Here is a 19,929-nt window from a genome sequence, read left to right as displayed (position 1 = left end):
TGCCTCCCAGGCTGTACCCCCTGTGCTGTGCACCCCCTCCGCCACAAACGCCATGCCATGAACCCTCAGGCCATGCCCCCTCTTCTATGCAGTGCCCACCCCACACTGGGTTGTGCAACGCCCCAGAGAGCTGCAGCTGCACCCGGGGAGGAAACCGCAGGGTGAGGGTAGCGGGTGTTCAGGCGCCCTGGGGACAGCGTTCCCCTTCCCCTCCACCGGCCCCCTGCTATAAAAAGCCTAGCAGGATGCAGATGTGTGGCTGGGGGAGCCCCAGTACCCCTAGCCCCCGAAACTGTGGCGACTCTTCCTGCCACGAGCCCCATCCCAGCCATCTGGGACTGCTGGCCCTTCTCAGCCAACAAATTTATTTTACTATATCGTTACACATCCCAGTCTCGCTGTGGTCCCCCACCCTGGGCAGCCCCGTGGCCTGTCAGCTCTGGCACAGGGTGGTCAAGATTTGTCCTGGCAAAATCCCAACAGCCCTGCTGGAGTCCAGGATCAAGGTCATGACTTGACAGAGGCATTCCCTCTGGACCCTCCCCGTGGCATGTGGCCATCTCCGTGGGCAGACCTGCCCCGTATGACAGAAGTGGAGGTCGCAGATCAGTCTGGGGGGGCATCAGCGGGCACTAATGCAGCTTGCAGTGGACAGGGTGCAACAGGGCCATGTGCTCGGCCCCCTTGAAGGGCAGCTTCTCAGTGGAGTAGTAGTGCACGACCTCAGGGATGCTGGCGAAGACGCCGCTGGCCTGGCTGAGCGTGTACTTGTTGTCCTTGGTCTGGGCTACAATGATGTGGACGCAGCCCTGGCTGGTCCTGGGCGGCCAGCGGGCATCAGCTTTGCCGCCGGCCCCCCGGCGCCCGTCTGCCCCGCGGCCGCATCCACCCCTGTTTGTTCCCGTCCTGCTCTGATTGTTTCAGCTCCAGGGGCTCCACTTCCTCAGGAAGGAAACGCCACTGGCGCTCCTGACAATGTGCCGGGGAGGGGTACACGCCACCCCCCACCCCCCACCCCAGTGCCACACCAGGATGCCTGGGGTTCCTCCGTGGGTCTGGGGGTGCCATACCATGGGATCTGGGTGCTCCCTTCCCATCAGGGCTCGGGTGTGAACAACCAGTGGGGAGGCTCTCGATGCAGCATCCCCCAGGGTGGGACCCCTCGCCGCATCCCCCCAGGACGGGACCCCTCCCCCCGCCGGGACCGGGACCCCCCCGACTCTGTGGCCACCCTGACACTCACTTCAGCGCGATGGAGTACTTGCCGCTGCCGGTCTCGCTGGTGCGCACCAGGTACCCTGCCTCCCGGCACGTCTGCAGCCGGCTCTCTGCCTCAGCCCGCGTGATGGCCCCGTGGTACCATCTGTGGGGGGACACCGAGGAAGGGATGCTGAGCCAAGGCAAAGCCCTGGGCACCCTGCCCCCCCACCCACCGTTTCTCACACATGGCTTGGCCTCGCAACTCACGGCTGTTTTTCCAGTGCCAGGGCAGGGTCCACCCGCTCCCCCTCACTGTGCTCGGCCCCCGCCGGCTTCAGCATCTTGGGGGTCCAGCTCTTCTGGCGTAGGTGCTGCCGCAGCGTCTCCTCTTTGGGACGTTCCGAGCCCTCAAACTGGACTGGGAAGGATGAGATATGAGCCTCCAAAACCCCTTCTAGGCCACTTCCACTTCTAATCCCCACCCTTAGCTCTGTCCCTATCCCCAGCCCTGGCACCTTCCCCAGCCCCAGTTCCATCCCCTTCTCCATCCACGTACCTGTTCCCATCTGGTCCAACCCCATGAAAAGGGACATTTTCAGCTACATCTGGTTGTTCAGAGCCCCATCCAACTTGACCTTGCAGACAGACATCTACCACCTCTCTGGGCAACCTGTGCCAGTGCCTCGCCACCCTCCAGCACAAAAACCTTCTTATATCTAATCTAAATTTCCCCTTATAGTTTAAAACCATCCCCTCTTGTCCTGCTAAAAAGTCTGTCCCCATCCCTGTCCCTGTTGTCATCCCCATTCCCATCCCATGCCTGTCCCCTACCTGACAATGCTTTGACAATCTGCTCCTTCTTCCACTCCCAGGGCTGCTCGTACTCTCCCGCTGGGCGCTCGTCGTTCTCGGGCAGGCGCCCGTCACTGGCCCACACCCTGTGCTCCAGGGTCCCCCCAGCCACCCCCTCCCCAGGCTCATAGGGGGTGTCGTAGAGCTGTGACCCCTTCCCTGCCACCTCCTTGCCCCCCAGCCACTTGGCCGGCTCCAGTTTGGCACCCCCCTCCCCCGACTCGCCAGGACTGTCCAGCAGCAGGATAGTTTTGACCAGGGGATCCTTGGAGCCCCGACGACGGATTTCTGTGGGGAAGAGGGATGGTGGGTCAGGATGTGTCCCCTTAGACCCCCCCACTCCCAATACCAGCCCTTGGAGAGGGATGTGCACAGGGGACCCCATACTGGGAACGCCCCACTGGGAACCAGCTTGGGAGGAGCAGGAGCAGGAAGGGGCCCATCCTCATGGCGCCTGGTCTGCTGTCGCGGCCCTGGCGCCACAGGCACAGGCCCACAGTGGTGGGGCCAGCTGAGTCCTGCAGGGGCAGGATGCTACACCCCAGGCTGGAGCCCAGCCATGAGGGAGGCCACCCCGGGGGGCTCGCCCCTCCTGGCCCCCTGCTTCTCCCCACGGCACCAGTCTCCGCCAAACAGCCTGGGCTGCCCCGCACGGAAAAAAACCATCAGCAGCAAATCTTTTATTTCCAGCTTCCGGCCCAGTCAGTTCCTGTTGTTGTGGCCAGCTGGACGGTCGCCACGCCGGCCCTGAGGGGTCACCATCTGGGGGGCATGACCACGGAGGAGTCTCAGGGGCGGTACCCCCACCCTGGGATGACTGGGGGGCACTGAGAGCTTTGCGCTGGCCATACGCACCCATCAGGCGGTGGCAGCAGGTCATGGCAGCGGTCAAGGGGCCGGCGGGCACAGGTCAGTGTCCGGCCTTGCTCCCACTCCTTATCTGGTCCCACACAGCCACAGGAAGCAGCGAGCAGCTTTCCTGTTCCTGAAGCCTCCCGTGCCGGGTGGCTCCAAGGGCTGCTGTGCACTCCCGGCTGGGGAGTGGTGCCAGCTGCAGTGTCGTGGCATGGCTCAACATGGCACGTACCTGTGATCATCTGCTGGGCATCGTAGGGCTCCATGTACCCATCATTCTCCCCCAGGCGCTCGGCGTCCCGTTGCCCCTTGGTGCGCTTGGCGTCATAGGGGTCAGCATAGTCCTCCAGGATGATGACCTGATGAGGGGACAGGCACTGCTGGCCTCAGGGCAGGGGACCCAGAAGGGGTGGCAGGGATGCCACTGGCACAGAGCTGGGAACAGGACACTGGGGTCCCCAGGGGAAGATGGTGGTTCCTCTGGGGTAAATGGAGCCATGTCACAACCCCAGGAGGGTGCATCCAGTGGCACCTTTGGGTGGGGGCAGTGTCCATCCCTATGCACCTCAGCAGTGGGGGGAGGAGCCTGGGGGGAACTCTGGGACCCTTTTGTGTGACAGCAACGCCCCCTCCCCCTGCCCCCCATCTAGCTCCCAGTCCCCCAAAGGCTGTGCAGGGGTGAAAGTCTAGCTTCCCAGAAAAGCTTTACATCAGCCTTTGTTCAACCAGCAGCCGAGTGCTGGGGTCAGGGTAGGATGGGACAAATGGGACGTGGCGAGGGGGCCCAGCGACCCCTCTCACACTTGTCTGGCTGATGAAGGGTAGTTGGGATGAAGGCAGCTTTGAAGGGATTTGAAAGCAGTGGAGCCGAGTGGGATGAAAGGCCGGAGTCAGCGGGCTAATGAGTCAGAAGCCCAAAGTGGTTAAAGCTGCCACTGCTGCGGGCTCCCCACAGTGCGCCTCCCCCTCTCCCACCTCGGTCCCTGCCTTACCGTCTCTGTCTTGGGGGTCTTTCCCTTGTCCTGCTCGGGGGCAGGCAGGCCAGCGGGCAGGGGGCCAGGGTATCCCTTCCCATTCTTCTCGGGAGCCTCCACTTTGATGAGGCGGTTGATGTAGGCGCCGCAGGTTTTGGGGGGTCCCTCTGGCATGCCTCCCTCCGCTCGAGAATTCTTCCTCATCTTCCCAGTGGCGGCCTGGAGCAGACCCTGCAGGTTGTCCCGTGACAGCCGGCTGCCCCCTTCCTTGCCACCCCCTGGCCCCCGGCAGCCCCCAAGCTCAGCAGTTGAATTTTTGCGGCTCTTCCCGAGGCTCCCGCTGCCCGGCCGAGCCCTTTCCGAAACCGTCTTCAGGTTGGATGGGAACTCCTTGAACCACTTGGCCGCCATGGGGCCCGGGAGCTGCAGGGTGCCGAAGCCCCCCCGGGGCTCCTCGACACCCCACGGCCGTCCCGCCGGCTCAGGGCCGGCTCAGCCGGGGGACACTGGGCAGCCCGGTTGCCCCCAGCCCCAGAGACGGGATCCTCTGCAGCCAGGGGCCAGCCCGGGATGGGGGATGAGGGCCGGGGGGCCGGGGCCTTCGTAGGGGGCTCCAGGCGTCCTTCGCCCCCGCGGGGACAGCCGGTGGGTCCCCAGGGGTGCCGGCTCCCGTGGCCCGGGGAAGGGATCTCGTCCCCTCGGGAGTCCCTCGCCCCTCGGAAAGGCTCCGGCGGGGGCCGGGCTCTCTGATCCAGCAATGGGTCGAGTAGGGGGGTCTCGCCGGGCGTCGAGGGGGTCCGACCGGGGCAGTCCCTGGGGGGCTCTGGGGGTCCCCTGCCGCCGGGGACGGGACCGGGGGGGTTCTCTCCGTGCTCCGAAGGGTCCGGGCAGCCGGGAGATCCCGTCGCGGCTCCTCGACGGGGCCCGGATCCGGAGGCGACGGGGCTTCGGCGAGGGGTCAGGTCGGCCCAGGGGGCCCCATGCGGTGGCGGCGGGCCGGGTCGAGCCGGGCCGGGGCCGGAGGGGCCGGAGGGGGTGGCGGGGCCGGCGCTCCCCGCCCAGATCCGGAGGGGGCGGCCCCGGGGAACAGCGAGGGATCGGCCTGGCAGGCGGTCGCGGCCCCGGCCCCGGCGGACACGAGGAGCCCTGGGAAGGCAGGGCAGCTTCGGTGGGGAGTCCGTCCCATCGGGGCTGGGAGACCTCGGGACCCTGCCCGGCTGATGGCACAGGAAGTGCACATGGAACCCACTGACGGACACTGCGTGCGGACCCCCGCACAGAGATCCCACGGACAGCACAGACTTCCGTGCGCGGGCCCCCTGCACAGCCCCTGGACGTGGACCCTGTGGGTGGAGCCTACGCATGGACTCAGTGGACCTTGTGGGTGGAATTTATGGACTTTACGGATGGGACCTGAATGTGGGCGCTATGAATTAAGCCTGAGCGTGGATCCTATGGACCCTATGGATGAAGACTGTGCACAGCCCCCTGTACAAGGACCCTGTGCACAGCCTCCCGTGCACAGCCTAACGGGTCACAAGCACAGCGCCAATGCACTCACTGCTGCCGCAGCCGCGGTTCACACCACATCAGCCAAGATCTGTGCTGACACCTTGCCGGAAAAACTCGGTTGAGCCCAGCGGTTTGGCTTCCTGCCGGGCTGCACAGCGCCGGGGGCCACTTACCCATCCCTTTGCAACAGCACGGAATGGGGAGGGGGTTTTGCAGTAAAATTGCTCCCCAAGTCCCCAGGGTGGGAGTCTGGGATCAGGACACAGGCTCCTCTTCCTTGCAGGAGCCAGAGAACATCCCCACAGACCAGCTGCCTCCTCCCTGCCTTCTTCCCCCCTTCCCGGGGAGGCTTCTCTGTGAGGGATCACTGGGAGAACTGACCCCAACGAGCAACGTGCTGCCCACATCCAGGTGCAGGGAAGTGCTTGGTGCTGGCACTGCATAGGAAGTGATGGCAGTTTCCTTGCTGGCGCTGCTGGGCAGGATGTGCCTCGCAGTGATGGGCTGGCACCCAAACTGCCAGTGGGATCTCAGCAGGCTCCAGTTTTGCCTTCTTGAGCTCAAGGAAAACTCTGCTTCCCTTGGGTGCCAGCTCCTTTTCTTTCCTTGGCAGACTTAAAATCTCCCTCAATCATTTACAGGGCCTCAACAGGACAGACACACAGGCAGCACCCTCTCAGTGGTTTGGTGCTGCGGCAGTGCAACCGGTGATATGCCATCCACGCGTCTCCTCCGGGAAGTCTCCCCTGCGCCCTTATCCTCTACCAGCTCCTGCAGGGAAAGGCTTTGGGACTGCCTTTGGCAGTGGTGACAGATGGCACCACCATGCACCTGCTTCCCTGAGAAGACAAAACAAGCGCTGAGCCAGCACAGTGGTGACGAGCGCCAAGCCCAGCTTGGAGTGGGACAGGCAGGTGCAAACAAACGGGACTGGCAGGCGCCTGCCAGACGCCAGCTCAGGCTGCTCCTGCTGTTCTTCCAGCCTCAATGCCTGCCAGGTCAGCATTCCACTGACAGAGAGGGTCCTGCAGGGCCTTCTTCAGTTTTGCTCATCCCAGCCCGGAAAGCCGCCAGGATTTGAGAGCATGTGCCCATGAGGTCTCCCAGCCAACTCAGCATACCCAATCCCAACCCAACGCTAGGTTCGGCAGAGTAGTCCGCACCTCGCCAAAGAGAAACCCCCACAAATGTTTTACACCATCATTAAATCAGCTTAACACCCCACCGAGCAGGTTCCTGAGCTAAAGAGAGGAGCAGAGCTCCCCCCAGCCCCTGGTCCGGGGTGGAGAAGGACACATGGCAGAGCTGCTCAGCATCACAAACTCTCGAGTCCTTCAGCAAAGCACTTAAAAATAGTCCCCAGCTGATGCCAGAGCCATTACTAATCCCCCTCCTACAGCATCTTTATTTCCAAGGTTTGGAGCAGGACAGAGGACCAGCTGCTGAAGTAGATAATGGAGTTCTGAGGCCCTTTGATTTTCTAATAACTTTTATTCAAACACAGTGAATTAATACCCATGGTCCCAGCTTTGACACTAGTGCGTCAGCTCTGCCCTCCAGCCGAGGACACAGCCCAAGTTAGAGGAGCTCTGACACCCAAATCTCCTTCCAGCAGACTTAAGACAGAGCTGGGGGGATTCGAGGCAACAGGCCACAAAAGCAGCAGCACCATCCATGGAGGGCTGGAGCACCAAGGTGAACAGGAACAAGAGTTCGAGGAGGGAAAGTAAAACAAATCACCATAGAATGAGGTGCTCGCTGCCAGAGCAGGTCCTGGTCAGGAGCAGTGGTGGCCAGAGCAGTGCCCACACTCCCCTCCCCGCAGCAGTTTTTGCATCCACAGCACAGCAGGGACTGGGGCGAGGGGCTCAGAATCCCACCCACAGCTAGTGGGGAGAAAGAGGACAAAGGGCTATAGCTCTGCACTGGGCACAGCTGGGCCTCTGCTCATCTCACTGCTGGGCAAGAGGAGAGAGAGAAGCTGGGGTGGGAGCTGGCAGCCCTGGGCTGCACCCACAACCCTGTCCTCCACTGCATGGCAGAGGACAGCCTCAGATCTCCCCCTCTGTGCTTCGAGTTGCAAGTTCGCAGTTTAAGAAGAGATGGGTTTGGCCAGGGGGAAACAGGTTTTTCTTCTTCCAAGGCAGCTGCTCCAGCCGTTCCTGCAGGGCTTGAGCCCACCGTGGCTCCATCCATCTCCCCACCCTTGCACCAGGGCTGCAGCAGAGTTCTTAGGGCACAACCCACCCAGCAGCAGCTTGCAAAGAATGAGTTAGACCAGCATTCTCAAATTAACAAACTGTAATTTTTCTCCAAAGATACATTTTCCATACACATCCATCATACACTGTAACAAAAAAAAGCAGTGTACATGAAATAAGAAAATAAATTAAATCCATAGCATAGGTAAGGAGGACGCTCTAGACTGGAGCAGAGTCAAAAGTTTCCAGCGATACAAGAGGCTCGAGTTTGTTTTAACAAGAATGCCTGCTAGCATGGGCCCAGCAAGTGTTCTGGGTCAGTCCAACTCCTTAAACAGTTTTATTTAGAGTTTTGAACAGCCAGTATTGTCCCGCAACAGGCAGAGCTATTACATCCTGGGAGAAAGCCAAGAGGCATCAGTAAGATCCAAATAGAGCATCCAGAAGATAATCAGATTGGTCCTGCAGTATCTGCACTAGCCATCCTCCTTGGGTGGTGTGTACCAGCCTGGAATGAGGAGAGAGATCCGTGAGGGAGGAAGCTGCATGGGCAATGGGAATCTGTGCCTGGAAAAGCTGCTTTCCCACTTCCAAAAGGCCACGTCTCCCTGATTAACGGAAGGCTTTCCCTCTGGGTTACTTCCTGACACCATGGACAATCACAGAATTGTTTAGGTTGGAAAAGACCTCTCAGATCATCAAGTCCAAGCATTCAGTGAGGTGCTGCCTCTAGTTACAGCCGCAGGAGCCCAGCCCTGGGCATCAGGGAGGGCAGTAGCATGCTGCACCCACACCCTGCATTCCAGCAGCTGCCCCTGCCTCCAGGTCACCTCTGCACTTGGAGCGGGATAAAACTCGAGCAGCTCGTCTGGGGAGCCCAAATGAGCAAGGGGAAACACAGGCCCCCTCCCTCAGCCCTTACCATTCTTCTCATGGATCTGAACCAGGGACTTGTAGGACTGCTGTGCTCTTGTCAGGCTGTACTGGTTCTGCAGTAGAAGGCAGAGAGATGATCAGTCCAGCAGGAACCTTGGGTGAGCCATCCCATAGCCAGAGTTGGCTGTGCCTCCATTTGCCTCTCCCCTATCACCCACCATTCTCTTGTACCAGCCAGGTCTTACTTACCTTGTTGGCTCCGAATTGTACTCGTGCTTTCCCTTTCACCAGCGTCGCGCTGATCTGCATGATCACCGACTCGATGGAGTAGGCGCTGCTCCAGCCCTGGGAGAGCAACATGCGGTGAGGCCAGACCCACCCTGGGGGCTGTGCCTCTCAATGCAACCAAACAGCCTCCCCCAGCTGTGCCAGGCAAGGGCATAGTAGGATCCAGCAGGAATGTGGAGCGTGGTGGGCAGAGCAGCTCCCCCAGCCCCTGCAGGGACCAGCACCCACCTGTTTGGTGAGCAGCTCCATGCAGATGGCACCGCCACCCAGAACATACCTGGGGAAGGAATCAGACAAAATTACTGCAGAAACGGATGTAGCCACACCCACCCACTGCTCCAGAGGTGAAACATCTCTGATCAGATCTCAGATGGAAGAAATACACTTAAAAAAAAATCCACCATCCCTGTCTCTGCTTCCCTACGGCAAACCCATGTCAGGGAGGTCATGATGCTGGATAAAGCCAGTGAAAACTGCTGCAGGAAGCAGCTCTGCAGAGCAGAGAAAGGCAAATGGTTACTCACCCCCCTGACAGCACCGGGGACACAACCCTTACGAACGGTGGATCAAAAGGAAAGTTATCCTGGAATGAGAGAAGGGAAGTAAAGCCGTTGAGAAAGGTGTTCTTTGAAGCCTCGCCCAGGCAAGTGCCTCTTGAGGAGGGGGAACCTTACTTTAAAGGAGAAGTTGAGGAGGATGAAATCTGTTCCTTCTTTCTCTTTGAGGATCTGGAGATCGCTGTGCAAAGCGCTGTCCTCGTCAACCCTGTGGCAGGAACACCCCAGAGGGTCAGTCAGGGCCAGACACCTCAAGCCAGCCGTGCTGTCAGCTCACCCTAGAGCCGCCGTACCTGCACTGCCGGGCAGCCTCGCGGGCCCCAGGCCCTCACCGAGGGCAGTGCCAGCATGGGCTGCTGGCATTCTGCTCCTGCTTTGCAGAGAAGACCATCACACCCCTTTTGCATGCTGCCAGCTTAAAAATAAAGACTGTCTGGCCCAAGGAAAAGGCAGCACTGGTGTCTGGAGGGTGTGAAAGCTCAAGGTTTGCCTGATGCACCTCTTTCCGGACTCTAGGAACAGCAGAGACTTGCAAGCCCTCACATTATCTCATCTTTCCCTGGCGGTATCACCCCCTTCTGACATGGAGACAGCAAGCCAGCTGCCTGAGAGAGGCTAACCCAAGAACTGCCAGGTGCTGCCCTGTCCTGCTCACGTCCCCTCTGCTCATAGGGACCTTCTGGTCCCACCACCAAGACCCACCATAACTGCACAGTCCCAAGCTGGGCCACCTACTTCAGGAGTTTGACGTTCCAATCGTACAGGCTGTCATTCACTAGTTCAACTGCATAGTATCCTGCAAGAAGAACAGAGGTGGGTCACTGCAGGGGAAAACCGAGAGGGGGTCGAGGGATCACCCAGATTTCAAATCCCCTGGACCCTGCAGCACTACCTCACTTGGGCAGTGCCTCCACAAAAAGCAGCACTTATCCAGGACAGTCCTGAGGGCAGCAGTTTCTTTCCCTGAGTCCCTGGGCTCGGAAAAGGGACTGGAGCACCATCCCACTCAAAGCCAGATAATCCTCCAACCCACAGCATGCTCCTCACTTCCACCCAGCAATGGCAGAGAACAGAGAGGGCAACAGAGAGGTTTTGCTCACTCTTAACAAAGCCACAGCCACCAAAGGTCAGAGATCCTCCCCCCAGCTGAGCAGAACACCTCCCAGGTCCATTAGGTGCCCCCAGAACGAGGAGGAACTCTCCTCCCTGGAGGTCCCCGCAGCACTCACCGCCCTTGAAACTTGGTGATCGGTAAATATCCCTGAGCTCCTTCATTAGCCGGTCGGTGGCCTGCACAGACCCAGACACTGCACCCTGTGAGGGAGGGGAGGGGGGAAGTTGCACTGTTATGCTGCACCCACCATGGTCATTGCTCTACGAGGTCAACACCTAAGCTACAACCCTGTCCAGCCTCTGTAGCAGGCCAGTCTGCCCCTCACTTCTCAGTCCATCCCTTGCTCCAAATATGCCACCCCGGGCAGCACAGCTGCAGCAGAAATGCCTCCGTGTGCTCTCTACTGTCTAAAAATCTCATCCCAGAGGTACAAAAGCAAAATCCAACAGCTGCCTCTAGAGCCCCAGGTGAGGTGCAGCTCCTGGAGGCAGAGGGGATGCCCAAATCTCACCACAGGAGGGCCACCCCACGTAGCACCAACGACTTGGGGGCACCCTCTGGGAGCTGCAGAGACAGATCACAGACTTCTCTGCTTCAGCCCCACCAGTTCTTGAGAGCCACTGTTGTACCTTTGGCTGGGGATGGCCCCTGATTTAGGGCTGGAGGGCTGGCAGGTGCCTCAGCCGCTCTTGCCCCTGGGTCCCTCTGCTCCCCCAACCCGCCTGCCTGCCAGGCGACACGTACATTTAAGTAATCTTGCCTCTGGTTCTTTTTTATTTTCTCTAAAATGGCCAGGTTTTCCTTCCCAATGCCTTCATCCTCCGTCTTCCTCCCATCTGCCGGCTCCTCCTCTTTCATCTCATAGTGGTCCAAGTCCTCAGTGTCCTGGGAAGGGAAGAGGAGACCTCAAAGAGATGTGCCTTGGCTCCTCCCTGCTCTGAGTACGGAGCTGCCCTGACCCAGCAAGGATTCCTAGTGCAACTCTTTCACCCCGGGAAGCCCCCAGTCCTGACCTGAGGCACAAACAGAATGGAACACACACAAGGCCGGGACACTGCACTAGGCTCATGCAAGCTCAATAAGAGCTGTTCTCCCCTCAACAAGAGGGGACATTTCAGTGTGTCTGGGGGCTCTTTGTAGATCAGCTCAGCACACCCCTGATGTGGTACCTGACCCTGGCAGAGCCTCTGCCCCTCACACCTTCCCACACCAACACTCATCAATGTCAGAACCCAACGTGAATAACCAGTAAAAACCAGTTGCAGCCATTTGGGCCCACTGCAGAGATCTCTACCCATGCACACAGCGTTCAGCTGCCTGGAAATGGCTGTGGGAATAATGCACAGCTTCAGCACTGGCACTAAATCCTCAGAACAAGTGTTTATTCCGGCCTCTCCAGGCTGCTCATAGCTATTCCAGTTGAGCAGCATTTTTGGAAGGGCTTTGACATTTTTAGACTGTCACACAGGAGAACAGATCCTCCTAGAAAATCCTTCGAGTGGATTAACCTGCATAATGAATCTCTGTACAAGGGAGCAGCTCTGCTGCTCCACACAGCCCAACAAATCCCACCACTAAGCACAAAACCTTTGCTCTACATGAGAGTGTTCCCCCTCCACAACGACACCTGGCATTAGCAGAAGGTATGAGGGGGAATGCTCAGCTCCTGAGGATTTATTTTCCAGCCCACAGGAGCATGAGGCCTCACACAGCACTGATTTGCCACGAAGCGGCAGATCTGCAGACCCCTGAGCTTATGCTGATGCCAGTTTAACCCTTCTTTTCCCCTGGCAAAGCCTAGCCTGGATTTAGCAATCAATTAACTTTGCTAAACCCCTCCCAAACTGCTGGGGTGCTGCTGCTCAGTGACCTGCCCCCAGGTTCCACAGCACTGCTGACTCAGTGCCCGTGCTGCTCACACCCCAGAGGAGCGTGTGAGGCATCGCTAAACGTCACCATGGAGATTCAAGATTATTCCACCCACTTCTAGAGCTCTCTAAACTGCAAACCAAACAACCAGAGCCTGTGGGTTCTGCAGCACGATGCCCCCAGCCTGCAGTGAAGGGTGGCTGCCTCTGCTGCTCCCAGCAATCAGCTCACTGGCTCACTCAGCCACCCGATCTAATGCCCCCTGTGGGAGTCCCATTTGCACGGTGACTCCCCTGCCAGCAACAGCAACCTGGAAATTCTATCTCTCCTGAGGGAATTTCAGACTCTGCAGAACAGCAAACATTGTCCAAGCAGCTCTGCTCACAGTTTACCCACATGCCTCTGGAGGATACGGCTGTGCCGCTTGGCCTCTGCACTCCCTTGGGGTCTGTGAACAGGTGGCTCCCAGACATGGCTCAGCATCAAAACGCTGAGAACTATCCAGCCTTTAAATTGAACTTTGCTGCCTGCACTCCAGGAGCTCCTCTCAGGCACTGTCCCTGTGCCCTCGCACCTCTCAGCACCTCCCTATGCTCAGCTCTCCGGCATATCTCCTCCTACAGCAAGGGGGCACTTACCTCTGGCATCTCCTCATCTTCCTCTTCAGAGGACACCTCTTCCTGTGTGCTCTGTGAGGACAGGACAGAGATGGCGCAGTCAGCATCCCGGGGCAATACCCTCCTGCCTCCCCAGGTGCTTCCAAGGTGAGGTCAAACAGGGGTGTACAGGCAGAACCAAATTAAAAGCAAAGCGGAACCAAGAGCCTTTACAGGAAACAGTCCTAAGGCTCAGTGGAGCTGGCTGGCATCACCCAGGACAGAAACCCAACCCCTCACTCATGTTCCTCCTCTGGTAACCCCCAAAAGCATCCAATGCATACTCCAGGGACCTGGTTTGCTGAGCTTTGGGAGCCTCCTCCCGAGCCAACTCACTTGTTCTGCCGGCAGAGGCTGGTCCAGCATTTCAACATCTGGGTGTTGGGGGAGGTTGTAGAGTTTGCAGAGGTCAGAGATTATTCTCTTCAGGTGCTGCAGCAGCTGTTGGGAGAGCAGAGAAGGTCAGGGAGGTGCAGGGCCCCCCACACCAAACTGAGCCCCAGCGCTGCAGTGAATGAGGGAAGGCCCCGGGACTGCTCCTTCTTGCTTGCAGCAGCAAAACCCCACCCGAGCACCAAACAAAGCCAGAGCTGCTCATCCCAAATTTCTGGAGAGCAGTCACACCCCCATCTTGGGTGGCAGAGGACACACAAGCAGGGATTTCCCCCCCATGAGCAGCCAGCCCTCCCTCCCCCCTCCCAAGGCAGCGGCGCCTCACCAGCGTGTTTCCTTTCCTGACTTCCACCAGCCTCTCCAGGATAGCTGCCAAGTTGGGATCGTCCGACTCCACAGACCAGATCGGGGGCACAGCTGGATAAGACTCCTGGGAGGAGGAGAAGGAGCGTTGGCAGCAGGGAGGCCATGGCAGAGACAAAGCTGGGCTGGGTGGGGGCTGCAGCCCCACAAACCAGAGACCAGGCCACAGGTGATATCCCCCCTCTAGGATAATCCTGGAGGCTGAGGGCAGAGCAAAGCCCTGCTCTGACCGTGCTCGGCTAGCTCTGTTCCCATCCTCCAGCCCGGGGTGGTGGCGTTTTGGCCCCCCCAGTGGTCGCGGGGCCATCGATGCTTGAGGCAGGACACCGAGAGCATCCCGGGCTGCCCAGGGGTCCCTCCCCTCGCAGCTCTACCCCAGCGGCTGCGGGAGAAGAGCCCGGCAGCACCTTTAACACGGAGCAGAGCCTCCGGCAGCGCTCCCGATCCGCCCCTCTGGAAAATCTCGGACACAGACTCTGCGCCGGGTGCTTCCCAGGCTCTGCTGCTCCTCACACGGAGCCCCCAAACAGCTGTAACCTGTGACACAGGAGGGGATCCGCAACCCAGAATCCCTAAAAGCTCAGGGAGGAGGAGACAGAGCGGGCGGGAGGAGCCGCGGGTGCCCCTTCTCCAGGCGGGTCAGGGCCCCCCTGGGAGACCCCCAAAACAAAACCGAGGGAGGCAGAGAGAACGAGGGCACAGCCCCCGTGGCGGAGGGGGAGCCGCCCAGGCCAGGGCAGCCCCCATGGTAACCTCGCAGTCCCCGGGCCCTTCGCCCCCCCGGGGCCTCACCGTGATGTTGCAGTGGATACGGACCGGCCCCGGCGGCGGCCCCCGGGAGGCGGAGGCGCCGGCGCGGGCTCCGGCCCCTGGTACGAACTCGCAGCTGATCTCGTCCGGGCAGGCGCTGCCGATGCGGAACCGCTCGTGGCCGCGGTGGAAGATGGACTCGAGCAGCCGCAACTCCCGCCTCAGGAGCCGCCCGGCGGGGGCCGCCGCCACCTCGGCGCCGCTCCGCCCGGGACCCCCCGCCGCCGCCTGCGCCCCCGCCGCCTCCTCCGGCCCCGCCCGCTGCATCTTCCCATGGAGGGACCCGCTCCAGCCGCCGCCGCCGCCGCAGCCCCGGAGCCGGCCCAAGATGGCGGCGGGACGGCCCCGCTCCCGGAAGTGCCGCTGCCGGAACGGGCGGGGCCAAGCTCGCCGGAAGCGCCGTGCGACGGGAACGGAAGTGACGGACCGGGAGCACCCAAGGAGCGGGGAAAGGGGGCGGGGCCAGTGGGGAGCCCCACCTCCACCCGGGAGGGGTCACGTGGAGGCACCAGGGGGGCACCGGGGGCAGGGGGCTGAGCCCAGGGGGCACCGGGGGGGCCGGAGAGGAGTGGGGGGGACCGGGGCACAAGGGGGACCGGGGGGGCCAGGAGGGACCAGCGGGACCGGGGGGACCCCGACATAGGGGGGGACCGGGGGAGACCGGGGCGCACCGAGGGGAACCGGGACGACCGGGGAGCACCGGGCATAGGGAGGCAGCGGGCACAGGGGGTCTCTGAAGCCCAGAGGAGTCCTGGTGCCTGGGCCCCCCCTCCCGGTGCGCGGTGGATCCCAGGGGGACTCCGGTCTCGGGATCCGCCCGCGGGTTCTCCCCCTGCTCCCCCCGCGCTTGGTTCCCCGCCCGCTGCAGGGACCCCGCTGGAGCAGCCCGGACCCTCCGCCGCGTCCCGGGGGCGGAGGGGGGGCGGCCCCGGGGCCGGTGACGGCGGCGGTGACGGCGGCGGAGCAGGGAGCGCGGGGCGGCCCCGGCGCAGCGCCCGGCACCGCCTCCCGCCCGGGGCCGCCCCGCCCGGGCCGCCGCCGGCTCCAGCACCGCGGACAGCGCCCGGTCAGCACCGCGGACAGCGCCAGGCACCGGCGGCGGCATCGGGGCCGCCCCCATGGCGCTGCTCCGCGTCCTCTGCCTGCTCGCCGCGCTCAGACGTGAGTGCCAGGAGTCGGGGGGGTGGGTGCCGGCACAGGACCGGGCCGGGCCCGGGGGCTGCGCTTATTGCACGGGACCGCTCGGCACAGACCCGGTACAGACCCGGTACCGGCCTCGGTGCCGCTGGCACTCCCCGACTCCCTCGGGGCTCTGCGGGGCCTCGCCGGGGGTGGGCAGGGACGGGCAGGGACGGGGGAGGGGGTGTCATGGACGGGCAGGGACAGGAGGAACAGGCAAGGGAGGCCAGAGGGGAGCCCCCAGCCCTGCCCGGATCCCCCTCCGAGCTGCTCGTCCCCAGGCACTGCCATCCCTTGGGCCCCTCCTCCATCCCTCCCTGTCCCTCCCCACTCCTTGTCCGCCGATGACACCCGCACCCTCTCCCCCCACCACCCCGAGCCCCGGGCCAGGCATAGGCTCTGTCCCCGGCTCCTGTGCCGGGCGCTCAGGCTGTGCCCTACCCAGGGAGCCTGGGCACGGACACGGAGGAGCGGCTGGTGGAGTATCTGCTGGACCCTGCACGGTACAACAAATTGATCCGGCCGGCAACCAACGGCTCCGAGCTGGTGACCGTGCAGCTCATGGTGTCGCTGGCGCAGCTCATCAGCGTGGTGAGTTGACCAGGGCTCTGCTCCCCCACCTGCTGGGCAAGAGAGGGGATCCTGAACCCCCCCAGCGCCCCAAGTGACTGCCCCCTCCTCTCTCTGCAGCACGAGCGGGAGCAGATTATGACCACGAACGTCTGGCTGACCCAGGTGGGCAACCTGGAGTTTGCTGTGGCCCTGGGATCCCCCCCCCCCCCCGCATCCTGTCCTGGGCCCCCCTGCACTGGGACACCCAGTGTCTACCCTGACTCAAGACTTCCCATCCCCCTGCCCACCCCTGTCATGGGGACCCCCAGTATGCCCTATGTGGGACCCTAATGCTCACCCTTCCCTGCCCCAGCCCCCCATACCTCCTGTGTTGGGCCCTCATGTCCCCTCTGCCCTGTCCCCCCCTCCACCCTGTGGCTGGGCTGGGCTGATGGCCCCTGTCCCCAGGAGTGGGAGGACTATCGCCTCACCTGGAAGCCGGAGGACTTCGACAACATGAAGAAGGTCCGCCTGCCCTCCAAGCACATCTGGCTGCCTGATGTGGTGCTTTACAACAAGTAGGTGGTTTCTGGGGAAGGCTGTGCATGCCCCGACCCCACGCAGGGCCAGGGGCTATGTCAGGCTGGACACCCCCAGGACTGACAGCACATCTCTCTGCCCCAGTGCCGATGGGATGTATGAGGTGTCCTTCTACTCGAACGCCGTGATCTCCTATGACGGCAGCATCTTCTGGTTGCCGCCCGCCATCTACAAGAGCGCCTGCAAGATCGAGGTGAAGCATTTCCCCTTCGACCAGCAGAACTGCACCATGAAGTTCCGCTCCTGGACCTACGACCGCACTGAGATCGACCTGGTACTGAAGAGCGAGGTGGCCAGCCTGGATGACTTCACACCCAGTGGCGAGTGGGACATTGTGGCGCTGCCAGGGCGGCGCAATGAGAACCCTGAAGACTCCACCTACGTGGACATCACCTATGACTTCATCATCCGTCGCAAGCCCCTCTTCTACACGATCAACCTCATCATCCCCTGTATCCTCATCACCTCCCTGGCCATCCTTGTCTTTTACCTCCCGTCCGACTGTGGGGAGAAGATGACACTCTGCATCTCCGTCCTGCTTGCCCTCACTGTCTTCCTCCTGCTCATCTCCAAGATCGTGCCACCCACCTCGCTGGACGTGCCGCTGGTGGGCAAGTACCTCATGTTCACCATGGTGCTGGTGACCTTCTCCATTGTCACCAGCGTCTGCGTCCTCAATGTGCACCACCGCTCACCCACCACACACACCATGCCACCCTGGGTCCGCACCCTCTTCCTCCACAAGCTCCCGGTGCTGCTCTTCATGAAGCAGCCGCGGCAGAACTGCGCCCGCCAGCGCCTGCGCCAGCGCCGACACACTCAGGAGCGCGCAGCCGCCACCACCCTCTTCCTCCATGCTGGCACCCACACCTGCGCCTGCTACGCCAACCCTGGCACTGCCAAGGCCGAGGGGCTCAACGGCTACCGGGAGCGGCAGGGGCAGGCACCGGCCCCCACACCCAGCTGCAGCTGTGGGCTGGAGGAGGCGGTGGACGGCGTGCGCTTCATTGCTGACCACATGCGCAGTGAGGACGATGACCAGAGCGTAAGTCGAGGGATGCACCTGGAGATGGGCAGGGCTCAGGGTAGGTGGGTAGAGTGATGGGGTGCAGACAGAGCTGTGGGGTGCAGGCAGGGCCATGGGGTGGAGAATGTGTGCTGGCTCATGGCTGCTCCACGGGAAGGGATGTGCACAAGCACCAAGGGGGTCCCTGCCTAGATGTATCACAGCCTCTGCCTGGGCAGAGGGTCCTACGCTGGTCTCCGACCCACCACTGCAGCCCCAGACTGAAGCAGCTGCTCTAGAAAACCAGGAGGGTGCCAGGAGGCCTGGCCCTGTATGGTACTGTGAGGTTGCAGATCTTGGCAGAGTCCCTGTCCTGACTCTGCTCACGGGGGAGATGAGATTCCTGGGCTCAGCAGTGCTGGTGGCAGCAGGGGAAACGAGCCCCGTGGGGCCTAGAGCAGGCTTGCAGGCAGCCCGAGGAGCTGCACTGCTGAGGGAGCAGACTTGGGGCTCTGAGAAGCTGCCAAACTCCCAGTCCAGGCAGTGATGGGTGATGCCCAAGGCCCAGCCTGACCTGGCCTTTCTCCCGGCCCTGCGCAGGTGAGCGAGGACTGGAAGTACGTGGCCATGGTCATCGACCGCCTCTTCTTGTGGATCTTCGTCTTCGTCTGTGTCTTTGGCACCGTTGGCATGTTCCTCCAGCCCCTCTTCCAGAACTACGCCACCAACTCCCTGCTGCAGCTTGGCCAGGGCACCCCCACCTCCAAATAGCACGGGGAACAGCCGGTCCCAGGGCCAGAGGGCCGGGTGCTGGGCTCAGGCAGCCCCTGCAAACCAATAAATACTCACAAAGGACGGGGTTGGTGCCATCTGGTGTCATTTCATACTGTTCTGTGCTCTGTGGGCCAGAGGGAGCAGGATGCACTCAGGGTCAGGGGGCCTCTGGCTGCCCATGACTGATGTAAGAGGACAGGGAGAAACTGGCTCTGGAAGAGGAAAATCCCAATTGCCAAGGGAGAGAGCTCCATGGGGACATGCCCAGTGCTTTCCTCTGCTCCTAGGAGCACCAGCCACTCCCTGTACCTCACCCTGCCAGGCCATGCAGAGCCAGAGCCCCAGTGGGTAGCCCTTGGCCCCTGCCTGGCCCTGCCAACCCCTGTGCCATTCCTGGGACTCCCAGGAGCCTGGCAGAGCCTCACTGACAGGGAAGGAACACAGGCACGGGGAGGAGGATGGAGCTGCTCAGCCTTGGCTCCTCAAGGTGAGCACATCGACCAGGCAGGAGGAGGCTATTTTTAGGTCCTACCTGCAGGCAGGGCCAGGGCAGCGAGTGCCAGGGGCTGCTCCAGCTCTGCCACTATCCTCTGCTCCACTCCGGGCTCAGTGCTCTGGAGCCAAGAGCAGATACAAGATGCAAGGAGAGGGAAAATACAATTAATCAACACAAGCTGGGAGCTGGTGGCAGCCGGGCCCCACCGTGGGTCACTGGGCTGGTGGCTGTGGCTGGGCCGGCAGCACTCCCTGCGCTCCCCTGGCTGGCAGGAATTGGCCTCATCAGGGAAAACTGAAATGGAGTGTTTGCTATAAATACCACTAATCCCTGTGGCTGGGGGGAGCAGGGCTGGCAGGGCCTGGCAGCACACAGGGCCGGGGGAAGCTGCACGCTAGAAATTAATTTAAATCCCAGCATTTCACCCAGCCTGAGAAATCCCAGCTGTTCCAGCTGCTGGTCCTGGAGCTCCTGCTCTCAGGGTGCACCCCAGTACTTAAAATGTATTAGGAGCTTTGCCCTTAAAACAGCCTGATACCAGGGGCTTGTCCCACTTCACCCCACCTTTGTGTTCCCTCTGCTCTTGGTCCAGTCTTGGGTCAGTGCAGCACAGGGGGGTCCTGCTGCACCCCAATAGGGACTGGAATCCTGGGAGGGTGTGGGGAGCACAACAGGAGCACCAGTAGCCTCAGGTACAGCACCCTTGGCAGCCACAGACGGAAGAGCCTCCAGCTCTGTCCTTGTGCTGTTGCTGCCCTTCTCCATGCCGAGGCAGTTCCACCCCTTACAACTTTGTGTTTGA

At 61.5% G+C, this 19,929-nt stretch overlaps 3 protein-coding genes across 6 annotated transcripts; 1 reads left to right on the top strand and 2 right to left on the bottom strand.

The window, feature by feature from the left end:
- Positions 1 to 113: 113 nt before the first annotated feature.
- SHE (Src homology 2 domain containing E) lies at positions 114 to 4,292 on the bottom strand. 3 transcript variants are annotated; one of them, XM_051773196.1, is made up of 6 exons: positions 3,900 to 4,292; positions 3,140 to 3,266; positions 2,032 to 2,340; positions 1,468 to 1,618; positions 1,244 to 1,363; positions 114 to 819 (listed from the first exon to the last, which is right to left on the bottom strand). In XM_051773196.1, the coding sequence occupies exons 1-6, from the start codon at positions 4,290 to 4,292 to the stop codon at positions 633 to 635; spliced, it is 1,287 nt and encodes a 428-aa protein (XP_051629156.1). In that variant the 3' UTR covers positions 114 to 632. The 3 variants fall into 3 exon arrangements, with proteins under 3 accessions (XP_051629156.1, XP_051629157.1, XP_051629158.1); XM_051773197.1 differs by having other exon boundaries at positions 114 to 787; XM_051773198.1 differs by having other exon boundaries at positions 2,278 to 2,340.
- A 3,384-nt stretch (positions 4,293 to 7,676) lies between these two features.
- UBE2Q1 (ubiquitin conjugating enzyme E2 Q1) lies at positions 7,677 to 14,878 on the bottom strand. Its single transcript, XM_051773200.1, has 13 exons — positions 14,503 to 14,878; positions 13,673 to 13,777; positions 13,291 to 13,395; positions 12,937 to 12,987; positions 11,174 to 11,314; positions 10,545 to 10,629; positions 10,051 to 10,111; positions 9,433 to 9,523; positions 9,283 to 9,341; positions 8,987 to 9,035; positions 8,720 to 8,815; positions 8,517 to 8,583; positions 7,677 to 8,102 (listed from the first exon to the last, which is right to left on the bottom strand). The coding sequence occupies exons 1-13, from the start codon at positions 14,785 to 14,787 to the stop codon at positions 8,071 to 8,073; spliced, it is 1,227 nt and encodes a 408-aa protein (XP_051629160.1). The 5' UTR covers positions 14,788 to 14,878; the 3' UTR covers positions 7,677 to 8,070.
- Positions 14,879 to 15,094: 216 nt separating this feature from the next.
- Positions 15,095 to 18,710, top strand: CHRNB2 (cholinergic receptor nicotinic beta 2 subunit). 2 transcript variants are annotated; one of them, XM_051773193.1, is made up of 6 exons: positions 15,095 to 15,681; positions 16,145 to 16,290; positions 16,390 to 16,434; positions 16,720 to 16,829; positions 16,936 to 17,896; positions 18,458 to 18,710. In XM_051773193.1, exons 1-6 carry the CDS (start codon positions 15,639 to 15,641, stop codon positions 18,626 to 18,628), a joined length of 1,476 nt encoding a protein of 491 aa, XP_051629153.1. In that variant the 5' UTR covers positions 15,095 to 15,638; the 3' UTR covers positions 18,629 to 18,710. The 2 variants fall into 2 exon arrangements, with proteins under 2 accessions (XP_051629153.1, XP_051629154.1); XM_051773194.1 differs by lacking the exon at positions 15,095 to 15,681 and adding an exon at positions 15,814 to 15,851 and having other exon boundaries at positions 16,149 to 16,290.
- The last annotated feature ends 1,219 nt before the right edge of the window (positions 18,711 to 19,929 follow it).

This window comes from Manacus candei, unplaced genomic scaffold (assembly GCF_025592945.1).
Source record: "Manacus candei isolate 608988 ecotype Guabito, Panama unplaced genomic scaffold, ASM2559294v1 h1tg000166l, whole genome shotgun sequence".
NCBI lineage: Eukaryota > Metazoa > Chordata > Aves > Passeriformes > Pipridae > Manacus > Manacus candei.
Note: the sequence above shows the minus strand (reverse complement) of the source record. Positions and strands in the feature narration are given on the sequence as shown.